Genomic DNA, 21,430 nt, shown 5'->3' with positions numbered 1-21,430 from the left:
CATATCCTCTTTTTTTTTTTTATTCCTATCCTCCTTTTGGTCAGCCGAATCCTTATTATTATTTTTTTTGAATTTCTATCCTCTTTTTTTTTTATTCCTATCCTCCTTTTTTTTAAGCAAATATTTTCTACACTTTTAGGTTTGCAATTATTTCACATAACAAATTTCATCTAAAAAGCATCGCACCAATTTTATTTCCATCCTCTTGCCTTTTTTTTTATGAAGCAAATATTTTCTACCCTAAATAATAAAGCTTAACCCCTAAAGCTATTTCTAACCTTAATATTTTTCCCCCCATTTCTCCCTCCACTTTTCTGAGTCATTGGATCTTGCACATTTAGGCGCCATTCAATTTTAGCCATTGATCATCTTACTTAATTAATGCCAGCCAAATTTTGTTATCAAGTTTGCTATAATTTTGGCCAGCCGAATCCTTATTATTTTTTTTTGAATTCCTATCCTCCTTTTTTTTTATTCTTATCCTCTTTTTTTTTTCGAATCCTTATTTATTTTTTTTGAATTCCTATCCTCCTTTTTTTTTATTCCTATCCTCCTTTTGGCCAGCCGAATCCTTATTATTATTTTTTTTGAATTCTCATCCTCCTTTTTTTTTATTCCTATCCTCCTTTTTTTTTCGAATCCTTATTTTTTTTTGAATTCATATCCTCTTTTTTTTATTATTCCTATCCTCCTTTTGGCCAGCCGAATCCTTATTATTATTTTTTTTGAATTTCTATCCTCTTTTTTTTTTATTCCTATCCTCCTTTTTTTTAAGCAAATATTTTCTACACTTTTAGGTTTGCAATTATTTCACATAACAAATTTCATCTAAAAAAATGCATCGCACCAATTTTATTCCCATCCTCTTGCCTTTTTTTTTATGAAGCAAATATTTTCTACCCTAAATAATAAAGCTTAACCCCTAAAGCTATTTCTAACCTTAATATTTTTCCCCCATTTCTCCCTCCACTTTTCTGAGCCATTGGATCTTGCACATTTAGCCGCCATTCAATTTTAGCCATTGATCATCTTACTTAATTAATGCCAGCCAAATTTTGTTATCAAGTTTGCTATAATTTTGGCCGGCCGAATCCTTATTATTTTTTTTTTGAATTCCTATCCTCCTTTTTTTTATTCCTATCCTCTTTTTTTTTTCGAATCCTTATTTTTTTTTTAATTCCTATCCTCCTTTTTTTTATTCCTATCCTCTTTTTTTTTTCGAATCCTTATTTTTTTTTTAATTCCTATCCTCCTTTTTTTTTTATTCCTATCCTCCTTTTGGCCAGCCGAATCCTTATTATTATTTTTTTTAATTCCTATCCTCCTTTTTTTTTATTCCTATCCTCCTTTTTTTTAAGCAAATATTTTCTGCAATTATTTAACGTAACAAATTCCATCTAAAAAAATGCATCGCACCAATTTTATTCCTATCCTCTTGCCTTTTTTTTTATGAAGCAAATATTTTCTACCCTAAAAAATCCTTATTTATTAATTTTGTTACGTCTGCAGCAACTTAACCTAATTTTTTCCCTCCACTATCTATCTATATATAAAAGTTGTCCCAAGCCAATTTTGAAGCCCTAATTTTTCCAAAACCCTAATGGCTACAATTACTGTTTCACCCTAACTAAATCGTTAATCTATTTTTATCTATAAAAGTTCACCCGAAACCTTATTTTAGCCCTAATTTTAACCTAAACCCTAATGCTTAAATTTACTGTTTTAACCCTAATCTATCTATATATAAAAGTTGTCCCAAGCCAATTTTGAAGCCCTAATTTTTCCAAAACCCTAATGGCTACAATTCCTGTTTTACCCTAACTAAATCGTTAATCTATTTATCTATAAAAGTTAACCCGAAAGCTTATCTATCTATATATAAAAGTTGTCCCAAGCCAATTTTGAAGCCCTAATTTTTCCAAAACCCTAATGGCTACAATTACTGTTTTACGTACCCTAACTATGAGAATGATGCTTGATTATATTTTGCTTTCTTTAGTCTTTAGATATACATTGATGAATAATTTGGAGGCTTATTACTTATCATGTTTTTTGGTTCCTGTAGGAATTTTGGAAGTTGTTTTGATGTATTTTACTTTTTCACATGCCCTGAGTTTTTCATGTCTCGATAGAGAAAAGATATATGATAATAGAGTATGTTGTTTTTACCCTGACATATCACAACCAAAACCTGGCATAATGTGGTCAACTAAAGCTATATTTGATGAGATGCTCTACATGTTTTCTTTAATCTTATTGTTTTTGACATGTTTTCTTATCCAAAAAAGGGGAAGTCAAGTCATGATAGTTTGGTCATTTTGCCTTTGATTTAGCCTGTCTTCGAGTTGGAGTTGTTCTGTCTGAGTAGTGTGTTGTAGTTTTTGCAGTGTTGATATATGCATACTGTTTCAGGATTTTGGTTGCTGTATTGTATCTTCAGTGGGGAGTTGATGTATCAATCAAGAGAGACGTAGCTAGCAGACTATCCATATCACTGTTTTTCAGCTTGCCGAATTCATTTAGACTGTTGTATTTTGTGAGAGGTGCCTTATAACTGTGCAACTCATGCTTCTCTGTGGCAGAAGTTGCCTCTGTATAGTTTGCTGAGTATAAGTGATCAAGTTTCTTTCAATTGAGGCAAATAATGTGTCTTGATGAATTTTTTTAGTGGCTTTGGTGTTATAACACTCTTTTTCCCACATTGTAATGGTGTAAGTCCGTGACCAACTTATTGGTGTTGAATACTTATGTAAACTATAGTTATAGTTATGCTGAAATATTCTAATACATTAATTTTACTAACTATATAAAGAACAACCATCAATTCTCCTAAAAAAGTCATATTGTTTTAAGCCAAGAGCACTCCCACGTGATTTTTTATAGTGAAGTGATGTCATCTTGGATCAGTGGCTTTCACACTCTTATAAGGGTTCTATTGTTGTCTGATGTATCAAATTATTTATTTTTTAACAGCAAGTGAAGTATCAATTTATTTCCAAGTTTTCAAAAACTACAGGTTTTGCATATTAGGTATGTTCCTAATCAATTGGCACACTTTTAGTAAAATTGAAAGAGAATAAAGAGTAAAATACAATTGTATTCCACTGAAGTGTGTTTATGTCACATTACTAATTCAATCTTAAAAATCATAAATCACTGATATTGAACAATGCATTAATAAGCTTCCTAGACACACTTTTGCGACAAGCTATTGGTTTTTTTTTTTTTTGAAACAACAAAATAAGCTATTGGATGTATAGAGAGTGAACTGAATTGGATCACAGAGGAAACAATCAAACATGTGGAGGACATTAATATGATTAAGTTGTGATCAAGTTGTCTAAAAAATATCAAGTAGTGATCACGTTCCTATTACCCCATCCAGCAAAAACTTATAACTTAGACTACTTTTGTAAGATAAAATCTTATATTAGTGTAAAGTTGTGATAAATTTATTTTGTTTCATGTCATTATATTCGATTGTCTTATTGCGAATATAATATAAATGTCATACATGTTAGTCGCAACTAGCAATTTAAAAATCATTTGTTCAAAAATAATCTTCATCTATATCAGACCCGTGCGATAGCACGGGTGAAAAGTCTAGTTCCGCTAATACTAATCCCAAAACCCTAACAATTTTTCCCTCATGTTACGCTATGCAGTCACTAAACCTAATTATTTGAATTTCAAATCTGCCTTGCAATTTGTTATTTTTCCTCCATTATTCCGCTAATACTAATCCCAAAATCCTAACAATTTTTCCCTTTATTCCGCTGATACTAATCCCAAAATCCTAACAATTTTTCCCACATATTACGGTATGCAGTCACATAACCTAACAAGTGATTAGCTGACTTTTCATTTGTAAACCAAAACTTCAGAATTTATATTACCGTCTTTTAGAATACTAACACACGCTTGGCACCCCTTTCTCGCACTCTCTGAAACAGAACTGTTACCACCATTGACGGTGAGTTCATCTCTCTCTCTCTCTCTCTCAGAAGCTCTCTCCTCCATTGTCGTTCCTTTCTCTCTGTTGCCCTTATCTCTCCAACTGTAATGGCGTTTATTGATTTGATTGGTAATGGTGGCTTTAATAGGTTTCCGATAACATGAGGCGGCGGAGGGAGCTGGTTGTGGTGGACGGTCTGATTCTTTAGCTTAGACGGCGGAGGGATCAGATTTCGAAGAATCGACAGAGGCTAATTTCACAAGGTAAGAACTGTGTACCCATTATTTTAAGAAACCGGTTTCAAACCCTCTTCATATTTGTCCAAAAAGTTCCTTCTGTAATTCCTTAATTTAATTCATTGACCTGTTTCTTTTGATTTTTCTTCAATTCTTTCCTTACGGTAACCACATGCTCTTTTATGTGTTGGTTGTCTTCAAGTAATTCCTATGTTTATGTTGATGCTTATATTTCTGTCTGTTTTTGCAATTGATAGAAAAGTAGTTGTATCTTAATCTTAATTCAATGCCGTAATATGTCATATATTTTATTACGCAGAAGCAGTATATTTATTTCATGCGTTTTGGACACTGAGTATACATTGAATACATACAACTTGCTGAATTTTTTACGTAGTTATATGTGATTCTTATTGGCTATACCAGAAAATATGTACAGTAGTACAACATTATGAAATTGATACCAGCATGTTTAATCCATATATACTTATTTGTGTTCTGGATTGATCCATTATAATTGGTTAACATGAGTGCTTATTTATATATGATATGTTATAGCATAGACTTGAACACATGGACAGCAATAGAGCATTATGAGATCAATATTTAAATTCTTGAATTTTCATTAATTTTGTTGTGCATATTTGGTTTTGACAGAAGATCAGTTGAAAATATACGCAGTAGCAGATATCGAATTGCTCCTTCTCAGTGCTGGCAAGAGTTTAGCCAACTTCCCTCCAATGCCTAGAGCAGCTCCATCACTTATACCTGATCTGGAAAATCGTCTAATTCATCATGAGATGAACTATAATAGGGGCGTGTTAGCTGGCGAGCATTCACGTTTAATTTCAACAATGACAGATGAGCAACATAAAGTGTATGACACTATTATGAGTAGGGTCAATTCAAATACTCCAGGCCTGCTTTTTTGTATGGATACGGCAGGACAAGCAAAACGTTCATTTGGAGAGCAATGGCAGCTGCAATAAGATCTAGAGGTGAGATAGTCTTAACAGTCGCATCAAGTGGGATAGCTGCACTAGTCATACCCGGTGGAAGAACGACACATTCAAGGTTTGGCATTCCTATCATGATAGACGAGTGTTCAACCTATTTCTTTTGTTCGTCAGGGTGATGATGTGTTGGTATTTTATGGTTTTTACAGCAACATGTGTTTTTTTTTTTTGTATGCTTTCTGGTAGCAACCTCTGTGTGTTTTTTGGTTAATTTTAGCAATGGTTTGATAATTTTATGCTATTGTGCCAATTTTTGATAGGTTATTTTATGTTTTAGCTATTCCGTTTTATTCTCGATGTTAGTTAGCTTGACATGGTTGCTTCTAACTGTTTTGGAAGTGTTTTCTACTCTTTCTCTAGGTTTTTTTTATATATTTCCCCTACCTGTTTATTTAGTTCTAATTTGTGCGCAATTTTTTCATCATCCCTCCTTCTCCTTTTTTTTAATCCTTTTTTTTAAAACGAGTGTTGCTGCAACATAGCAGATTGCTTAAAAGGGAGGTTCAAGCAGAGTCAATACATAGGTTGAAGATTTCTGATTGGGAGGAGTGGATTTTGGTACTTTTTTAGGTTTCTTTCATAAATCAAGGTTGGTGTTGTGTTTTTAAGAGTTGGTTGTAGATTGACATTTGTAAAGTGATTGATGCAAATGAAATATTTTGATGATTTCCAGCTGGATTTTGAGAGTCAAGTGAAATTGAATTGAAATTGAATTGGCAGATTTTAAAAGTTGGGAGTCAAGACAGTCTTTGCGCTTTTTGTGTAGATTTTGAATGTTGCGGTCTGATGTATAAAATTGATGTTGAGATATTGAATCCTGTGTTAATATCTGCGCAAAGAGTAGCAACTTCTCTTTTGAAGGATGCTATAAGCTGGGTTTTTATCATCCCAATACTATTGATCTTTTCCTGCCACAAAAGTGTGGTTCGGCTCCAAGAAGAAATTATCCGATCAAAAAATTTCCCTCCCATTTTGTTCTGATTTTTAAATTCTTTGGCAATTAATGTTGTTTATTTTATTTACCGTATTGTATGTAAACCTTTAGTTTTCCACGCACATTCACACATTCATCCACCCTTTTGCCATCCTCATTCCATCCAGCTACGCAAAAAACATAACAGCAAGGTGTGCCGATCAAAATATGGCCGTTCGTGAGTTTGAAAGTTTGCTTGCGCTTCATTGCTTAAAGGGTAATCATATGCTTTTGTATCATTCTTTTCATCGCTTTTCATTATCTGAATCTGTATTCAAATGTGTTTGTTTCATATTTCTTAATGCACTTCACCGTGGATTTACACTCTGCAAAACAAATCACATAATTTGCACTCTTCGTGTTCTGTTTCACAATTGGGTGTGATATTTTGAATTATACCAATGGTGAGCGATGATATTAAATCATTTTATCTCATTGAAATGGTTGAATAGCTACTGAGAATATTTTAACAGTTTTGTTCAATAAATTGTTTACACTGCAGAGGTTATTTATATGTTGATCACAATATCCTATGTTGATTCTTATTTTGTTAAAAATGAGTTCTTTTTTGAATTCATAGATAGCTCTCTCTTGAGTTCCAACTCCTCCATTTATATAAGCTTAAAAAGTTCTAATGAGTTCTTTTTTAAATTAAGCCTTATTTACCTGATCTTCTGACTTAGAAACTGCTACTGCATTTTAAATTATACATGATTCATGTTCGTTGCTGACTTTGGGGACCAGATTCATCGACTGCATTGCTCCACCAATTAAGGCTCTTTCTAATTTGTTTATTGTTTTGTTTCCTATCCTATCAAGAAGGTTAAGCCAAGGATTAACGGGGATATCCATTCAAGGTTGATAATGTTGAAGGATCTGTATGCATTTATCCAATGTGCAATAAGAAAGAGGTATGACTCCAAACTTTTGCATTCCATTTTTGCTAAGAGGTCATGTCTAAGCTACCAAAAAGTTTCGGTGCAATAATGTTAATTAATTTTTTTAAGTCGAACATAGATTTCGCATATGTCGCAAGAGGATAGAAGAGTGTGTGTCAAGTTTGATACATAACACATTACACTAAGATGATTTGCAACCTCTTAAACTCAGAAACACAAATACTTTCCTTTTGCTAAAGCTTGAATTAACATTGTATTGATGTAGATTATAGATATCATTACTTTAGTTTTCTGCAATACACGGAGCTTCTTAATAATTAAAGAAGATTATCATTCCTTGAGATCTTATAGCTTAATCGTTGTGTTGGGAAGTTTAACCTACCTCTGAAATGCAGAGATAATTTACATTCTTAGTTAATATTTGTTACTTGATTTTCTCAAATTATTGAAATGGAGTTTCTTAGTTAGATTGAATAATGATAATTCCCAAGACAAGAACATTTTTGTCCAATATACATGTTTAATACATTGGTTTAGTACTTTGAGATTCTGTATATGATTGAACTGATGCTTTACATAGATTGTGTCATGTTGCTGGCTTCTATTTTCTTTGCTGCATTTTGTTGACTTAATATTCTGCTTACTCAACTGATTTCAAGGTGTTTTTTAACTGAAATTTGGAAATCTTGACAGGTTACTACAAGTCCTTAATATACAATTTAGTGCATTATTGCTGTTAGAGTTTAGTTTGAAACATGTGTATTAGTATTATATATTACACATTTTATTTTTCTGCATAATAGTTAGAATTTTTGTGAACAATAGTTTTGTTTGCGGATTGATATTATGTTTTAGATAATAATTTGTAATCAAATATTGGTCCATGGCCATGATATGAGCAAGAAGTGATGATTGTTAACCATAAATTGAATGTTCAAGTTAAAATTACTATGCTTTTAGGATAAGGCTTTACTCTCCTATGCTTTTCTAAAGGAATCTTATCCAGAAGTTATGTTGTTAAAGGCTCAAACCACGTGTGACAATGCTCAATTACTCCACTTAAAGGAATCTTATTTTGATTGATTTAGTATATTAATCTACCGTGTGACAGTGCAGATTTTGATAAGGGAACAAGTAATGACCTTGATATTTTTTATCAAAAGAATGTAGTGGTTTCTATAATCTACTTCAAGTAATTTATAGGTTATGTTTTAGAAAGAGGTCTCTCTTATAAAATGAATCAGCAATGATATTAAATATGTGAAAGTGATAATAAAGTGTTGTTTGGAAAGAAAGAAAAAATTGCAGTAAGATTTTCTTTGCATTTTTTTTTTTTGTTTCTCATAAGTTCTCTTCAATTGAGTTGATATTATTTGAGACACATTGGATCGATATCTCTATTGAGATTAAAATTAAAAGCTATTACTATACTTATAATTAAACAAATGAAAAACATATTGCAATTACAACTTTGATTGTAAAAGTCGAGAAAACATTTGATATGGTTGAGCGCGGATTCAATTCCCTGTCAATTCTTCACTTTTCAACTTAAAATTGTTCAAGTTTCAAAGAAAACAATTCCCTTTTGCTTTCTCATTTGCCATGACTATTAACAAGAGCCAAGAAGTTTAGTATACATTATCTATCGGTACGGTACCTTCGGTTACTCCGATAAATTTTGTATCTGTATTCAAACTTTATAAATTCCATTCCAACATATTTTGTATTATTATATATCATATTTTAACGGCTCATAAGACCCGTGCGGCGCACGGGTCGGCGTTCTAGTATAACATAAATTACCATCGCAGCGTGTGTTTCCCACTCTTTATTTTTTTAAGCATGCATATGTTCCTTTTTTAAGTTTTTAAGTAACTAATTTAACATTCTATCTTAAACTACTTTTTTTTTTAGTTTGTAGACGAAATCAACATCTGGAACTCACACACATATGACTTAAAAATCTTAGATTCACACGACACTTATTTCCTGTTTATATCACATGAAAGAGTGATATAATCCTATATTTTACTCTTTCTTATTTTTCAAGCATTTGTATATTCTATTTCCACGTTTTTTAAAAACTAATTTAATATTTTATCCTAAACTAAAACATAAAAACTACTCTTTTTTGTGCAAGTTGGATAGAAATTGCTAATCGGTCAGTCATGCAAAATATGTGCAAGTTGGATAGAAATCTTAGCAATGTTATTTTTGTAGGTATAGAAACTGGTGTTGGAATTACTCTTGCACAAGTTGTGTCATTTGTAGCTACATGTTAATATAAAGCCATAACATAAATAACAAACCATATTATCTGTCAACAGCAAACAATTAACTTCAACTGTATTCAACAAATTAATAATAACTGTTGTCATCACACTCATTTAAGATCCTTATACCTATGAATGAATCAGGCAAAATTACTCTCGAGATCCTTTAGATCATTTAATTGTAACAAATTAATCTTTAATATTATTTTTCCAATCAAGTTCTTATTGCTGTTAGATCATTTACAAAGCTACCTATTATTTTATAACTAAAACAAATCCTTCGAGTTGATATAAGAGTGCCTAGACTATCTACTTGAACCACTTTCAAATTAAATAAATATAAATATCATTTCTGGGAAACTACATCAAAAACATGGAAGAAAAATATAAAATGCATTTGTAACCATAAAAAAATATTACAATTAAATCTCACGACTTATTTTGAATTAAGTCTCACAATTGTTGTAATTCCTTTCGTTACAGTATTCAAATGAAAAAGAAAAATTGCATGTGTTAGATGGTGACCTTTTGTAAATTGCAATAAGCTCACTACTCATCTAGCATTTCATAGTCATCCTTCTTTGTGTGCTTTATATTTGATACTTATATAAATTATTATTTACGAAATATAAATTTAAAACTAAAAATATACTCCACCAAACATATACGTTCTAAATGATATTGAATTAAAACACCATAATGGTTGGTGTAATTAGGAAAGGATACAAGCTATCTGTTGAGTTTCATAGTGTTTTTCTCATATTTTAAAAGTTATATGTCCCATATAGGATATTTTTGTGAGTTTTTGAGTATTTATATACTAATATGTGATATAATTTAGAAAAAAGGGAGTGGTGAAAAACAATGCTCGGAAGTTGTGATGATGAGTTATTTTAATTTTTTTTTATCTTCATATGATATAAAATCGTCATAGTTACACGAACCATGTGTTTCCTTAACTCTTAATTTTTTTAAGCATGCATATGTTCCTTTTACTGTTTCTTATTTTTCAAGCATGTGTATGTTCGATTTCCACATTTTATAAGAAACTAATTTAATATTTCATCCTAAACTAAAACACAAAAACTACTCTCTTTTTTTACGTGAATCCTCCAGTTCCCTGCAGAAAGAGGTTCTCGTAATTCGGAGTTCAGTCGTAAGTTAAAGATAGTTCAGTCAATAATTGTTTTACGAATTGCACTCGGGTTCTCCCGAATGACAGTGAAACTCATTAACAACTTAGGTTCAATTACTTGGTTAAAAAAAAAAAACTAAATAAATGTGGTACATGAATCGAACCGTTTTTCTTTTAATTAAACACTGTTGTTCGGCAATTTCAAAAGAGAACTTCCACTTGTTTATTTTCAAGTCCAACTAATTGCTTTAATCATGTACCTCTTTTTCTTTCTAAACTTAAATTTTACAATCTTTATTTTTGGTCTTCTGTGACATAATTTGTTAAGAATCTGGTTGCGATGTATTTTCTGGATACAAGCGACATAATGATATGATCAATTGATATCAGGTGTCACACCGACTTAGTCTCGACACAAAATTGTATCCATCCATTTTTTTCAATATTAAGTGATTGAGGTTTATTCATTAAAGGCACAAATTCAAAAAAAGTATTCTTAGTTAAGTATGTCTCCTTCAAGATTTAAGCCATATCATAACGCAACTCATAAGTGTCGCATAACGTCTATGCTTACTACGAAGAGCTACATATTTGTTTTCATTTGACTAAGAAATCCAAAAAAATAAAAAAAGTTCCAAATCCACTAAAAATTGAACAATATATGCATAAGATGCCAAGTTTAGATTATATTGGTTTTAAACAATAAGGTGCGAAGTCATAATACAATTAGGAGTTGATGTTTTCAAAAGCTTTGTTAAAGGTTCATGAAGATTATCATAGGCTTTCTTAAGATATGGAACAATGTGTTGTGGAATGTCCATAGTATAGTAGCCTCTGCATGATCAAGGATATTATCAACATGAGAAAGTTTGAGTTCTATAAATTCTAACAAAGTTTGTAAATTTTGAGGTAGTTTAGAGAGGCATTTAATGTTTCTAGGTGTGGAAATGAAGGAGACTTTGTTACCCTTTTGAGCTAAGAGCTTGGAAAGGTTGAAAAATGGCTTTATCTGACCAAAATCAATCATGGAAAAACAGCTATGAGAAGCTTGGTTTGTTGATCTGCCATGGTTGTGAATTGTGATGGTGTTTAAGGTAGAGTGTAGAGCCAAAATGTTTGTGAAGAAGTGGTAGTTTTATGGTGTCAATGATAATACAATCTACTGTTCTTTATATATACATGATACTTTTATTTAGAAATATTACTCAATGACAATGTACATCCGAGATAATTGGGAATTTCATTATTTGTAAATCAATTTTGGATAAGAGTTAATCTTGTTTAAATTTGTGGTTAATAAAGTTTAGTGGATGATTAAGAAGTTGTGACATCAAATCTATTTATTAACCAAATTCATTAACACCTGTGTTTACAAGAACAACATCATGAATAAATTTATTAAGCTATTAGATAGGACGAACAGAATGTCTTCTTCAGCGGATATGATCCTTTTAAATATATGAGTATCATATACGGGGGTAAGAAGCCAGTCTTAACTACGTCGGTTGGAATGAGCAACCGGGGCATACCAACTATTTGTATACATATAGTTAGCGTCAAGACAAAAATTAACATCTTTCTATTTTTGTTGACAAGCAACGATAAAATAAAAACATAAAATGTTACACCACAATATAATATTTAATTATATAAAATCAAAATACAATAGGAATCAAGTTAACATAAGAAATATCATCAACAACAGCGCAACGAGCGCACATGTCAAAACACAGCTGAAACATAAGTACTCTTTAACTTCCATTATTTTACATTCAGATTTCTGCTTGCATGGTGCCAATAAATCGAGTGAAGTACTCTTTAACTTCCACCTCATAGAATAAACCATGACTTTATATTCAGATTTATGCTAATGTCATAACTTCGATCACAAACAAACAGATTAGCGATGCATATCTTCTACCGCTGTTGACTTGAGAGATGGGGAGTGGTGATTAAATATAAGAATAGTTAAATTTTACGAATTAATTTTACAAGAATAGCAAGAATATAGATGTATCTTTTAAACAATTGATTTATCGTTACCCATTAAATATAATAATAATAATAATAATAATAATAATAATAATAATAATAATAATAATAATAATAATAATAATATTTAGATACTTTTTTTAAAAAATACGTAATTATCTACTTTTTTTTAATAAGTAATTATCTACTTCTATATTTACATAATTTCAATTTGTTTACAGTAATGAATTTTTTTATATAAAAAATAGTAATAATAATATAAAATTTAAAAATACACACATTTTTTAAACCTTAAAACATAATTTTTTTAGTCCCTAGAAATATCTTAAATTTTATTTTTATAGAAATTTAACAACAAACGTCCATTAGTTCATTTCCTTCGTTTTTCCAAAACATAATAATATTCATACATTTAATTTTCACATTCAACAAAAATGTTACAGCAAAACATAATATTTTGAAGAGATCATGAAAAAATAATCTTTAAACAAGAAACTTTGAAGGAAATGCTATGACGGTACAAAAGTAACCTCGTTTAAAGAAAAGCAGGTGATGGAATGGCCGAGGAATATGGGAGTGTCGTAAGATAGCCTGGGAGTAAGAAAATTTGGAAACCAGCTCGAAGCACATTTGGGATGAGTGATCCCCGATACACAAGGAGCCTCGACTATGTTTAGTAATACATACATGTAATTAATTAGGGTCAAGACGAGAAATAATGTGTCCATCTTTTCACTTTTATTGACAAGGAACAATAAAATAAAAAAAATAATTAAGTGAAGAGAAAATTTGGAAGAATAATATTTTTTATATAAGATCAAAATAAGGTTTTTCATGTCTAATATTTGTTCCTATTGTTGTGGATTGTTTCTATTTTAATGGGATTTAAGTAGTTTTTTAATTGATAATTTTAAATAAAAATGATAAATAGTTTAAATGAAAGGGTAAATTTGATACATGTAGAATAAGTGATATATGTATTATTTGAAGGGAAATGCTAAGGAGAGCCCTTGGGGCATTGGATAAGAGGATAAAAATAGAAATGATAAATAGTTTAAATGAAAGGGTAAATTTGATACATGTAGAATAAGTGATATTTGTATTATTTGAAGGAAAATGCTAAAGAGTGTCTTTGGGGCATTGGATAAGAGGATAAAAATAGAAATATTGTATTGGAAAATGGTGAAAAGTGATGAATTTTAATTTTTAAAAGTCAAGATGTTGTTGAATCCAATGCAAATATGCTACTTTTGGTTTTCTTAACAAGTGCCCTTAGAGCAAGGGCACTTGTTAGCATAACGTCCCTTATTTGAAAGATATATTGGTGGTTTATGCATGTATTGATGGTGGTGTTTGTGATTGAAATTGATGACTTCAAAATTCATATTTAAAACATTAAGAAAAAGATAGACATGTATTTTTTTCAAGATTTATTGTTGATTCGTGCATGTATTGAATTTTGTTGTTTGTGCTTGAAATGTATGACTCTGAAAATCATGTTTGTTTCATGAGAATAAGAGAAAATGAGTTGTCTATGATTTTTCCAATATTCATAATTGATTTTTTAAATTTAAAATTGACGATATATTAATTATATTTTATCTTTTCTTTAATTAATAAAACATACATTGATCAAAGTTTTGTAGATTTCTAAAATATCTCCCTAGTTTATTGATTCAATCCTGTTGTGAATCAATTTAAAATGTAATAACTAGTTTTTTAGTAGGATTTGAGTTTTTATTTCTTAAGTCATTACGGATCAACAAAAAGAATAATTAAGTCATTTCAAATCAACAAAAACAATAATTTTTTTACTTTTTAGTTGGGTTAGTTTTTTTTTTTTTTAGGAAAGTAGGGTTAGTTGTTAACTGAGATTGTAGACTTTATTAATATTTGGAAGAACTAGTCGACCGTCCCGTGCTATCGCACGGGTCAATAATGTGCACATTACGATAACAATGTAGGAGCAATACCACCAATGATAAGCGTAGAAGCAAAAAATCGCATGAAATATAGCAAATCAAAACAAAGCAAAATATAAGTTGATTAAAGTTGATTAAAATACAATCATACAATTAAACATGCAATACATTTTTGTAAGTATCTATTGAACATTATGAAATACGTCTTTGTAAACTACATTTGACATTACATCTACATCTTCGATATTTTCCGTCAATTACCGGTATCTTCAAGCCATTCCTTGAAACACATATAGTTGTCCATGACAGAAAATTGATTGTAGTAGATATACTCCAACTTGTCTAAGAGATTGAATTGGGAATTGGTTGTTGGTTGCTCAAACGCTTCTTCATCATCTGAAGGCTTTCCTTTTTGTGATTCCTCCTTCTAAACATGTGATTCTATAAACCAATAAGACAAAGAGAAAAAAGTATATATTCCAAATCAAAATTGTCCACGGCCGCATAGTCATAGAACAGAAGCAAAGAAAGCAAGTTTGAACTATAATATAAAAGGGGAGAGGTAGATTTCTAGAGATATCTCTTTCTCACATGTATTTTTTTCTTAGAGAATCCATCTCCTCATGCTCCCATGATGAATATAATAAGAGAAGAAAAGAAGGTAATGCAGTTTTGGAAAAAAATGTGCTTAGATTAATGCAACTCAAATATTCGATTACTTCCATTTTTTCAAATTATTGTCAGTGTTCGTGTCTATGCCGTGTCAATTGTTTGTACTTAATAGGAGATACATCTACAATCAAATTACATACATCGAAAGATGGTAAAGTGATTGGTATGCCCTTTCCCAAAAACATGTTCAGTTCCTCTAGCAGATTGCTTACTTGCAGCAAGTTGGTCAACAACAGACATAGGTGGCTCCAATGAAAAGGATTTGATTTGGCCACCAGACTCTCCATAGAGGGATTGAGATCCAAAACCACTCCACCATGGTGCAGCAGCTGAATTATTAGTACCAGATGATAATTGCCCCACAAAATTGTGTGCAATTCCTTCATGTTCTTTCAGATAAACAGTTTGCATAACCATAACTCCAAAATTATCCAAAGATTATTTCTAACTTAATTAATCTTTCTGGTATAAAATAAACAACTTTCTGCAATCAAAGATTGAAAAAATAATTGCCATAACAATATCCATTTAAAAAAAATCAAGGAAGAATTAGCATAAATAGTACTATGATTTATTTACCTCAGATTTCTATTACGTCTTCAGCATTATTTGTTGTAAAAATGTGTAGACTCTGTTCAGATTATCTCTGCAAAAAAAAATGTGCTTAGATAAACAACTTGGAAGACAATTCTTTTATCCAATGTTTTGAACCAATAAATAAGTCTTTAAATAAACACAAATGCATCTTAATGAAACCAATTGATGAGAGATTATGAGTAAATGCTAAATAGCTTAACACAAAGTATCACACATCAAATGTACTATATCAACCAAACTTATCACAAAAAAGAATGTATTATAACAACTAACTAAATATCCAACCAAAGATGCATACAATAACCATAGCAACATAAAACATTCCTCCACTAAAAAAATTGTTCATCATAATAAGCTAAAATGATTCATGGAAAAAACAGTATAACATACCAAAAACCGATAAAGAAAAAACAGATTAATGGTGACTATGACAACTCACAGATCATATGTCGAACTCCATGTGAAATGTTCGTAAGTTGATCAAATCCCTCTGAACATGTCTGTCAGTCTCTGTGCCAGTATTGCCTAAAGCTATTAAAATGAGTTTTAAGGTGAGCAAATAAGATAAAAGAGTAACACATACAATAGAAGAAACATAAGCATGGACATACACACACAACATTCAGAGGACAATCATGCAGCTGATGAGATAAAAAATGCAGGAAAGAAAGTTTGAACATAAACTTGAGCACTTAGTTGCAAAATGATGTATAATTGTGCATGATTCAAAACCAACCTTGTTGAAATAAGCATCATCAACAATAATAAAGTATAAACAATTTCAAGTTATAAAAAAGATCACACACACACGCAGCATTAAATGGCCTATCACACTCTTCATGAGATAAAAATTCATATGTAAGATTTTGAACAAATACTAAAACAAACAATTGCAGAAGGCGTTTTGTTTCAGTTTTTGAACAAAAACTTAAAAAAATGGTAGCAGTTTTGAGTTTTGAGTGAATGACATCAACTACACATTGGCATAAACAGAATCAAGTTATCTAAACAACCATAAACTTGGATAATCCAAAATATAATCATACCTTTCATTGATTATACTGCAGCAACTGAAGTAAAAACTGAAAACTCATAATTCATTGTACAATCTAGAGTCTCGTGTTCGAGACTACAACCAACATTAGTATCTAACAAACATGGAATGGAAAAGTTTAAAATAGGAAGTGTTGAAGGAAAAGTCTCAACTCATGCAAGGTATAATAAAAAAACAATACATGCATAAACTACTCCAAATAGATTCGCAAGCACACTGTGGTATACAGGAAAAAGGTCATCCTTCGCTAGGCCTTGGCGAATAAGTGCGTTGTTTTGCAGCGTATATCTCCCAGGTACCAACCGGCCTTTAACATCAACACATCCTTGAGAACCTATTGAATAAAAAAAAGGTAAATATTTGTCATACACAAAGAGCTTCCATTTTTAAATATAATCACCGATGAGAATAACGAAACAAAACACAAACTAAATAGGAACAAATTCCTCACACCAAACAAAATAAATAATTACCATCTGTAAAGGTCGACATGTTTGGGAAATGCGTCCTTCTCTGGCCCTCATCGACACTTCGACCAGCAATTCCAAATCTGAACCATGCTTTCTTAAAGATTGGTTCGTCGAATGAGGATGAAACCACTACATTAAACCACACAGTAAAAACAACCACAAAGAATTAGTGCATAAACCAGTGTTGAAAACCATTGTAGAACAAATGAACCAATCCTACCATTAGGTATACTGGACAAAGGAGAGCCCACATGAGACTGCAGCGGTTGAACATGTTCTTGAGAACATTCAAGATTCAGGCTGGAAGAGGCCCTCTTCCGAGACAGTTCCATGATGAGGTGTTATGTAGTGGAAAAGCACAATAGTGTTATATAGGATCTCCATACCGACGGTTCGATTTTGGTCTTTCAAGTAAGTGATTGGTGAAATCTTCCACACTAAGATTAAGAAGAGTTAAGCCAGCCTGCACACACAACAAATGTTCAAATATAATTAAATGTCAATAAATTTTCAAAATAGATGAAAATGCAGAGAAATTTCATGGCACAAAAGGCAAATTCCAAACTATATTCAGAAATGCACATGTAGCAAACAAAATTTGATTGAAGCGTTGGTTCATGACACAAAACACAATCACAAAATTCACAATCACTTACTTGAAAGACCAGAACCGTCACATTTACATTCTCTTTAGTTTTATGAGAATCCAATGGCACAACTTCTAGATAAAACTGTTACGGCCTCCTACGCATTGACGAAGACGCCGGCGAACTTGGAGCGTGATTGGAGGATCCATGTAACCATTTAGATGACGAAGTTGTTGAAGATGACGGCGAATTTTTGCACCTTTTATTGCTTCAATCTACCCCAATCATTTTGATCACGCCAAACCTACAACAATCAACAAATTTCGACAAAAAATTAAATAAAATGAATAATAATAATCCAAACAATTCAGCGTCACCAGCTAAAGTCACCTAAATTAATTGAAAGCAAAACAGATTTACACACATCAATATAGATATTTTTGTCCTAAACTATAAATGACAACTGCTTCTATGTAATGAAACTGTAATCAACCAAAATTAATGAAACCTAATATGAATTGATTGATTGAACCTCTATGCAGAAAACTACAAAATCAAAATTGGTGAAACCCATAATGAAATTTTTGGGGGAAAAATAGAATTGTTACCACTCTTGTAGATACCTTCATCATTCTTTCTTCTGCAGTTGAAAAAGATTAGAAATGGGGAAAACCCAAACAGAAGCCTCACCACTAACCTCCTTCTTAAGAAGATTTTTGAAGAATCAATATTGAGAGAGAGATGGGGATAAGCTCTGTCAACAGAGAGAATATATGAGGGTGAAGAAGAGATGAGATAAAATATGTGTGGAGAGAAGAAGGATTTGTGGGAACCGATGAAGTGGGAGAAGAGAAAGAAGAAGGCGGTTCTGTTCTCTGTTCTGGAACCGACCTTTAGCTCTAATTGCTCAATTTTCTGCTATCTCACGTGATGCATTAGCTGTTAGATCAGAAGGACAAAAAGGTAATTGACAGAGCAAAATGAAAAACCTATTTCCCGCCTCAAGCCATCAGTACAAATTTTCTAGGGTTTGCAAGCAGTTCTGTGTTCCCTTTAATATAGTAAGATAAGATAGTTTGTATTGTTGTTTGTTACATGGTGAAACATCTCTCTTTATTTTGATCGATTGTACAAGTAGTCAAGTAACCATATTAATGTTATTACACATAAATGTTTTTTTTTTTTTTTTTGAAGTTGCAACATAAATTTTTTAACTTCACTTTGGCACCTTCAGTTTTTTACAAGACGAATTTTTTTAATAATACGATTAAAAGAGAACGTCGTTATTTTAGATAGGAAAGGACACACAAAAATTTAAGATAGACCCTAGATTCTGACTCAATCTCCTTGAATTTTTTTAATAATACGATTAAAAGAGAACGTCGTTATTTTAGATAGGAAAGGACACACAAAAATTTAAGATAGACCCTAGATTCTGACTCAATCTCCTTGAATCCTGAGTGCATCCGAAATCTCCTTGAATCCTGAGTGCATCCGAAACACTGGATTTGTTTAATTCACTATGATCAGAAGACAAAACATATTTGTTAAAATTGGGGTCTAACTCATCATCACAAAATCAGCTTGTGAGGTGAGGAGTGTCTCCTCTTTATAAACTCTCATCAAGAGTCTCATCTATCCGATGTGGGACTTGAGTTTTTCCCAAAAATATTGTCTTCAAATATTGAAGAGCTACAACTTTGTTTTCGTATGACTTTATCACAAATCCAAAAAGAAATACGTACTAAATCAACTCAAAATTGAAAAATATGCGCATAAAATGCCAAGTTTAGATGATATTATATTTATTTTTAAAAACTCGACATCTGATCCAAGAACCGACTGATTCGAGGGGACCAATCTCACTGTCCACTTGTAGGAGTCCATTTAAAGCCAAACTTAGCCCATCAAAATTGGGGTTAAGATCCTCTCCATTTATAAAAATAAATTGAAGATACAATTTGGAAAGAGATAGACACAAAAAATAGGTGTTGGGTCCTTTCATTAAATAGGTCTCACCATCAAAATTGACATCAGGAGAATCGAACGTGAGACACTTAAATGATATTGTTGCTAACCAATAAGGTGCAAAGTCATAAATGATACAATCAGGAGTTGATATTTTCAAAAACTTTGTTGAGGGTCTTAAATAATATCATAGGCTTCTTATGACATGGAACGGTGTGTAGTGAAATGTCCATGGTAGCCTCTCCATGATCAGGGAGATTATCAACATGAGGAAGTTTTAAGAGGCTTTTAATGTTTTAGGTGTGAAAATGGTGTTATGTGACCAAAAGAAAGCCATAGAAAAACAGCAATGTGAAACTTTGTATGTTGATCTACCATGGTTGTGATGATGTTTAAGTTAGAGAGTAAAGGCAAAATGTTCGTGAACAAGTGGTGGTATATGGTGTCAATGATGTTACAATCCATTGGATCTTTATATGTACATAACATTTTATTTTATTTTAGAAATGTTCATATTGAGTATTTGTTATACTCAATGACGATGTATCTTTAAGATAGTTGGAATTTTCGTTATTTGAACATTAATTTGGAACACAAAAATTTGACAACATTTTAAGTGGTTAACGAGGTTGAGATCCATATTTAATGTGGTTAGTTGAGTAGTAAATGGAAGATTCATCAATCATAATTGAATCTTTTTTTTTGTTGAGTTGTCTAGTCGTCAGGATTTCACCTCTTAAAATGAATAAGTGATATATCCTATATTTGAACATTGACCCTTAGATATTGCAATTCCTTATCAACTTAATTATGCTGAGGGAACATCATCTATTGAACTTTATTAACCACAAACTTGAACACTATATGGTGTTCCAACAACATGTAGATTTGAATACCAAAACATCATGGTTAATCTTTTGACCAAAAAAAAAACATCATGGTTAATCTTATTCTCATATTCATGGTTAATGAAGTGCAATTGAAAATATATCTATTAATTAATCTAACACTTCATTAACTACGTTTGTGAACTGTGTTACCATTGAAAATGTTGTGTACAAATTGATATTCAAATAAGATTTCTGATTATACTCCCTCCGGTCACTAATATAAGCAAAAATAAACTTGTTAGGTTCATTCATTAAATGATATATTTAGTCAATATTATCGCTAGATATATCATTTAATGAATGAACCTAAAAAGTTTATTTTTGTTTATATTAGTGACCAGGGGGAGTATTTTAATTATTGATGTTTCATTTCAATGCAACAACACAAAGTCTCGCTCACAGTCTTATACCTCTATTGTTGTGTTTACAAGAACAATATATAAATGGATTAATTATTGGGCAAATTCTATGGTACACTCACAAATTTGAGTGTACCAGTACACCAAATTATCAAATTAATATCGAAACAAGTTTTTTTAAGAAAAAGAATTGTTTTCAATCATTAACAATTACAATAATTAGATCTTATTTACCAAAAGTGTCGACGAAATAAAATTTACTCTTTTTTTTTAATTTTTGTTACATATAACAAAGAATATTGATTATTTTTTATAAGAAAATGTTAAAAATTTAATATGATTTTTATAAACAATAAAATAATGTTTTTTCTTATAAAATGATGTTTTATAAAATATAAATATTGTTAAGTAACTTTTTATTTCATAAAATGA

At 31.1% G+C, this 21,430-nt stretch overlaps 1 protein-coding gene across 14 annotated transcripts; it reads right to left on the bottom strand.

Moving 5' to 3' along the window:
- Positions 1–14,492: 14,492 nt before the first annotated feature.
- On the bottom strand, positions 14,493–18,676 carry LOC146903906 (uncharacterized). 14 transcript variants are annotated; one of them, XM_085726096.1, is made up of 10 exons: positions 18,405–18,676; positions 17,851–18,085; positions 17,415–17,657; positions 17,198–17,323; positions 16,906–17,058; positions 16,717–16,818; positions 16,110–16,201; positions 15,653–15,719; positions 15,286–15,557; positions 14,493–14,842 (listed from the first exon to the last, which is right to left on the bottom strand). In XM_085726096.1, the coding sequence occupies exons 3-6, from the start codon at positions 17,524–17,526 to the stop codon at positions 16,727–16,729; spliced, it is 483 nt and encodes a 160-aa protein (XP_085582222.1). In that variant the 5' UTR covers positions 17,527–17,657; positions 17,851–18,085; positions 18,405–18,676; the 3' UTR covers positions 14,493–14,842; positions 15,286–15,557; positions 15,653–15,719; positions 16,110–16,201; positions 16,717–16,726. The 14 variants fall into 14 exon arrangements, with proteins under 14 accessions (XP_085582222.1, XP_085582224.1, XP_085582219.1 ...); XM_085726098.1 differs by lacking the exon at positions 15,286–15,557 and having other exon boundaries at positions 18,390–18,676; XM_085726093.1 differs by having other exon boundaries at positions 15,214–15,557; positions 16,110–16,818.
- Positions 18,677–21,430: the final 2,754 nt, after the last annotated feature.

Source organism: Medicago sativa, chromosome 7 (assembly GCF_051527215.1).
Source record: "Medicago sativa cultivar Bolivia chromosome 7, Bolivia_mono, whole genome shotgun sequence".
Lineage (NCBI taxonomy): Eukaryota > Viridiplantae > Streptophyta > Magnoliopsida > Fabales > Fabaceae > Medicago > Medicago sativa.
This window is presented reverse-complemented; position numbering and strand designations above follow the sequence as displayed.

What these genes read in the sequence shown, in the direction of transcription:
- LOC146903906 (XM_085726098.1), bottom strand. Translation starts at nt 17,526, where the DNA reads ATGGAACTGTCTCGGAAGAGGGCCTCTTCCAGCCTGAATCTTGAATGT. An exon ending in TTTGTCCAGTATACCTAATG is followed by an intron (nt 17,324 to 17,414) that starts GTAGGATTGGTT and finishes GGTTTAATGTAG; the next exon opens with TGGTTTCATCCTCATTCGAC. An exon ending in ATTTGGAGTAGTTTATGCAT is followed by an intron (nt 16,819 to 16,905) that starts GTATTGTTTTTT and finishes CATGTTTGTTAG; the next exon opens with ATACTAATGTTGGTTGTAGT.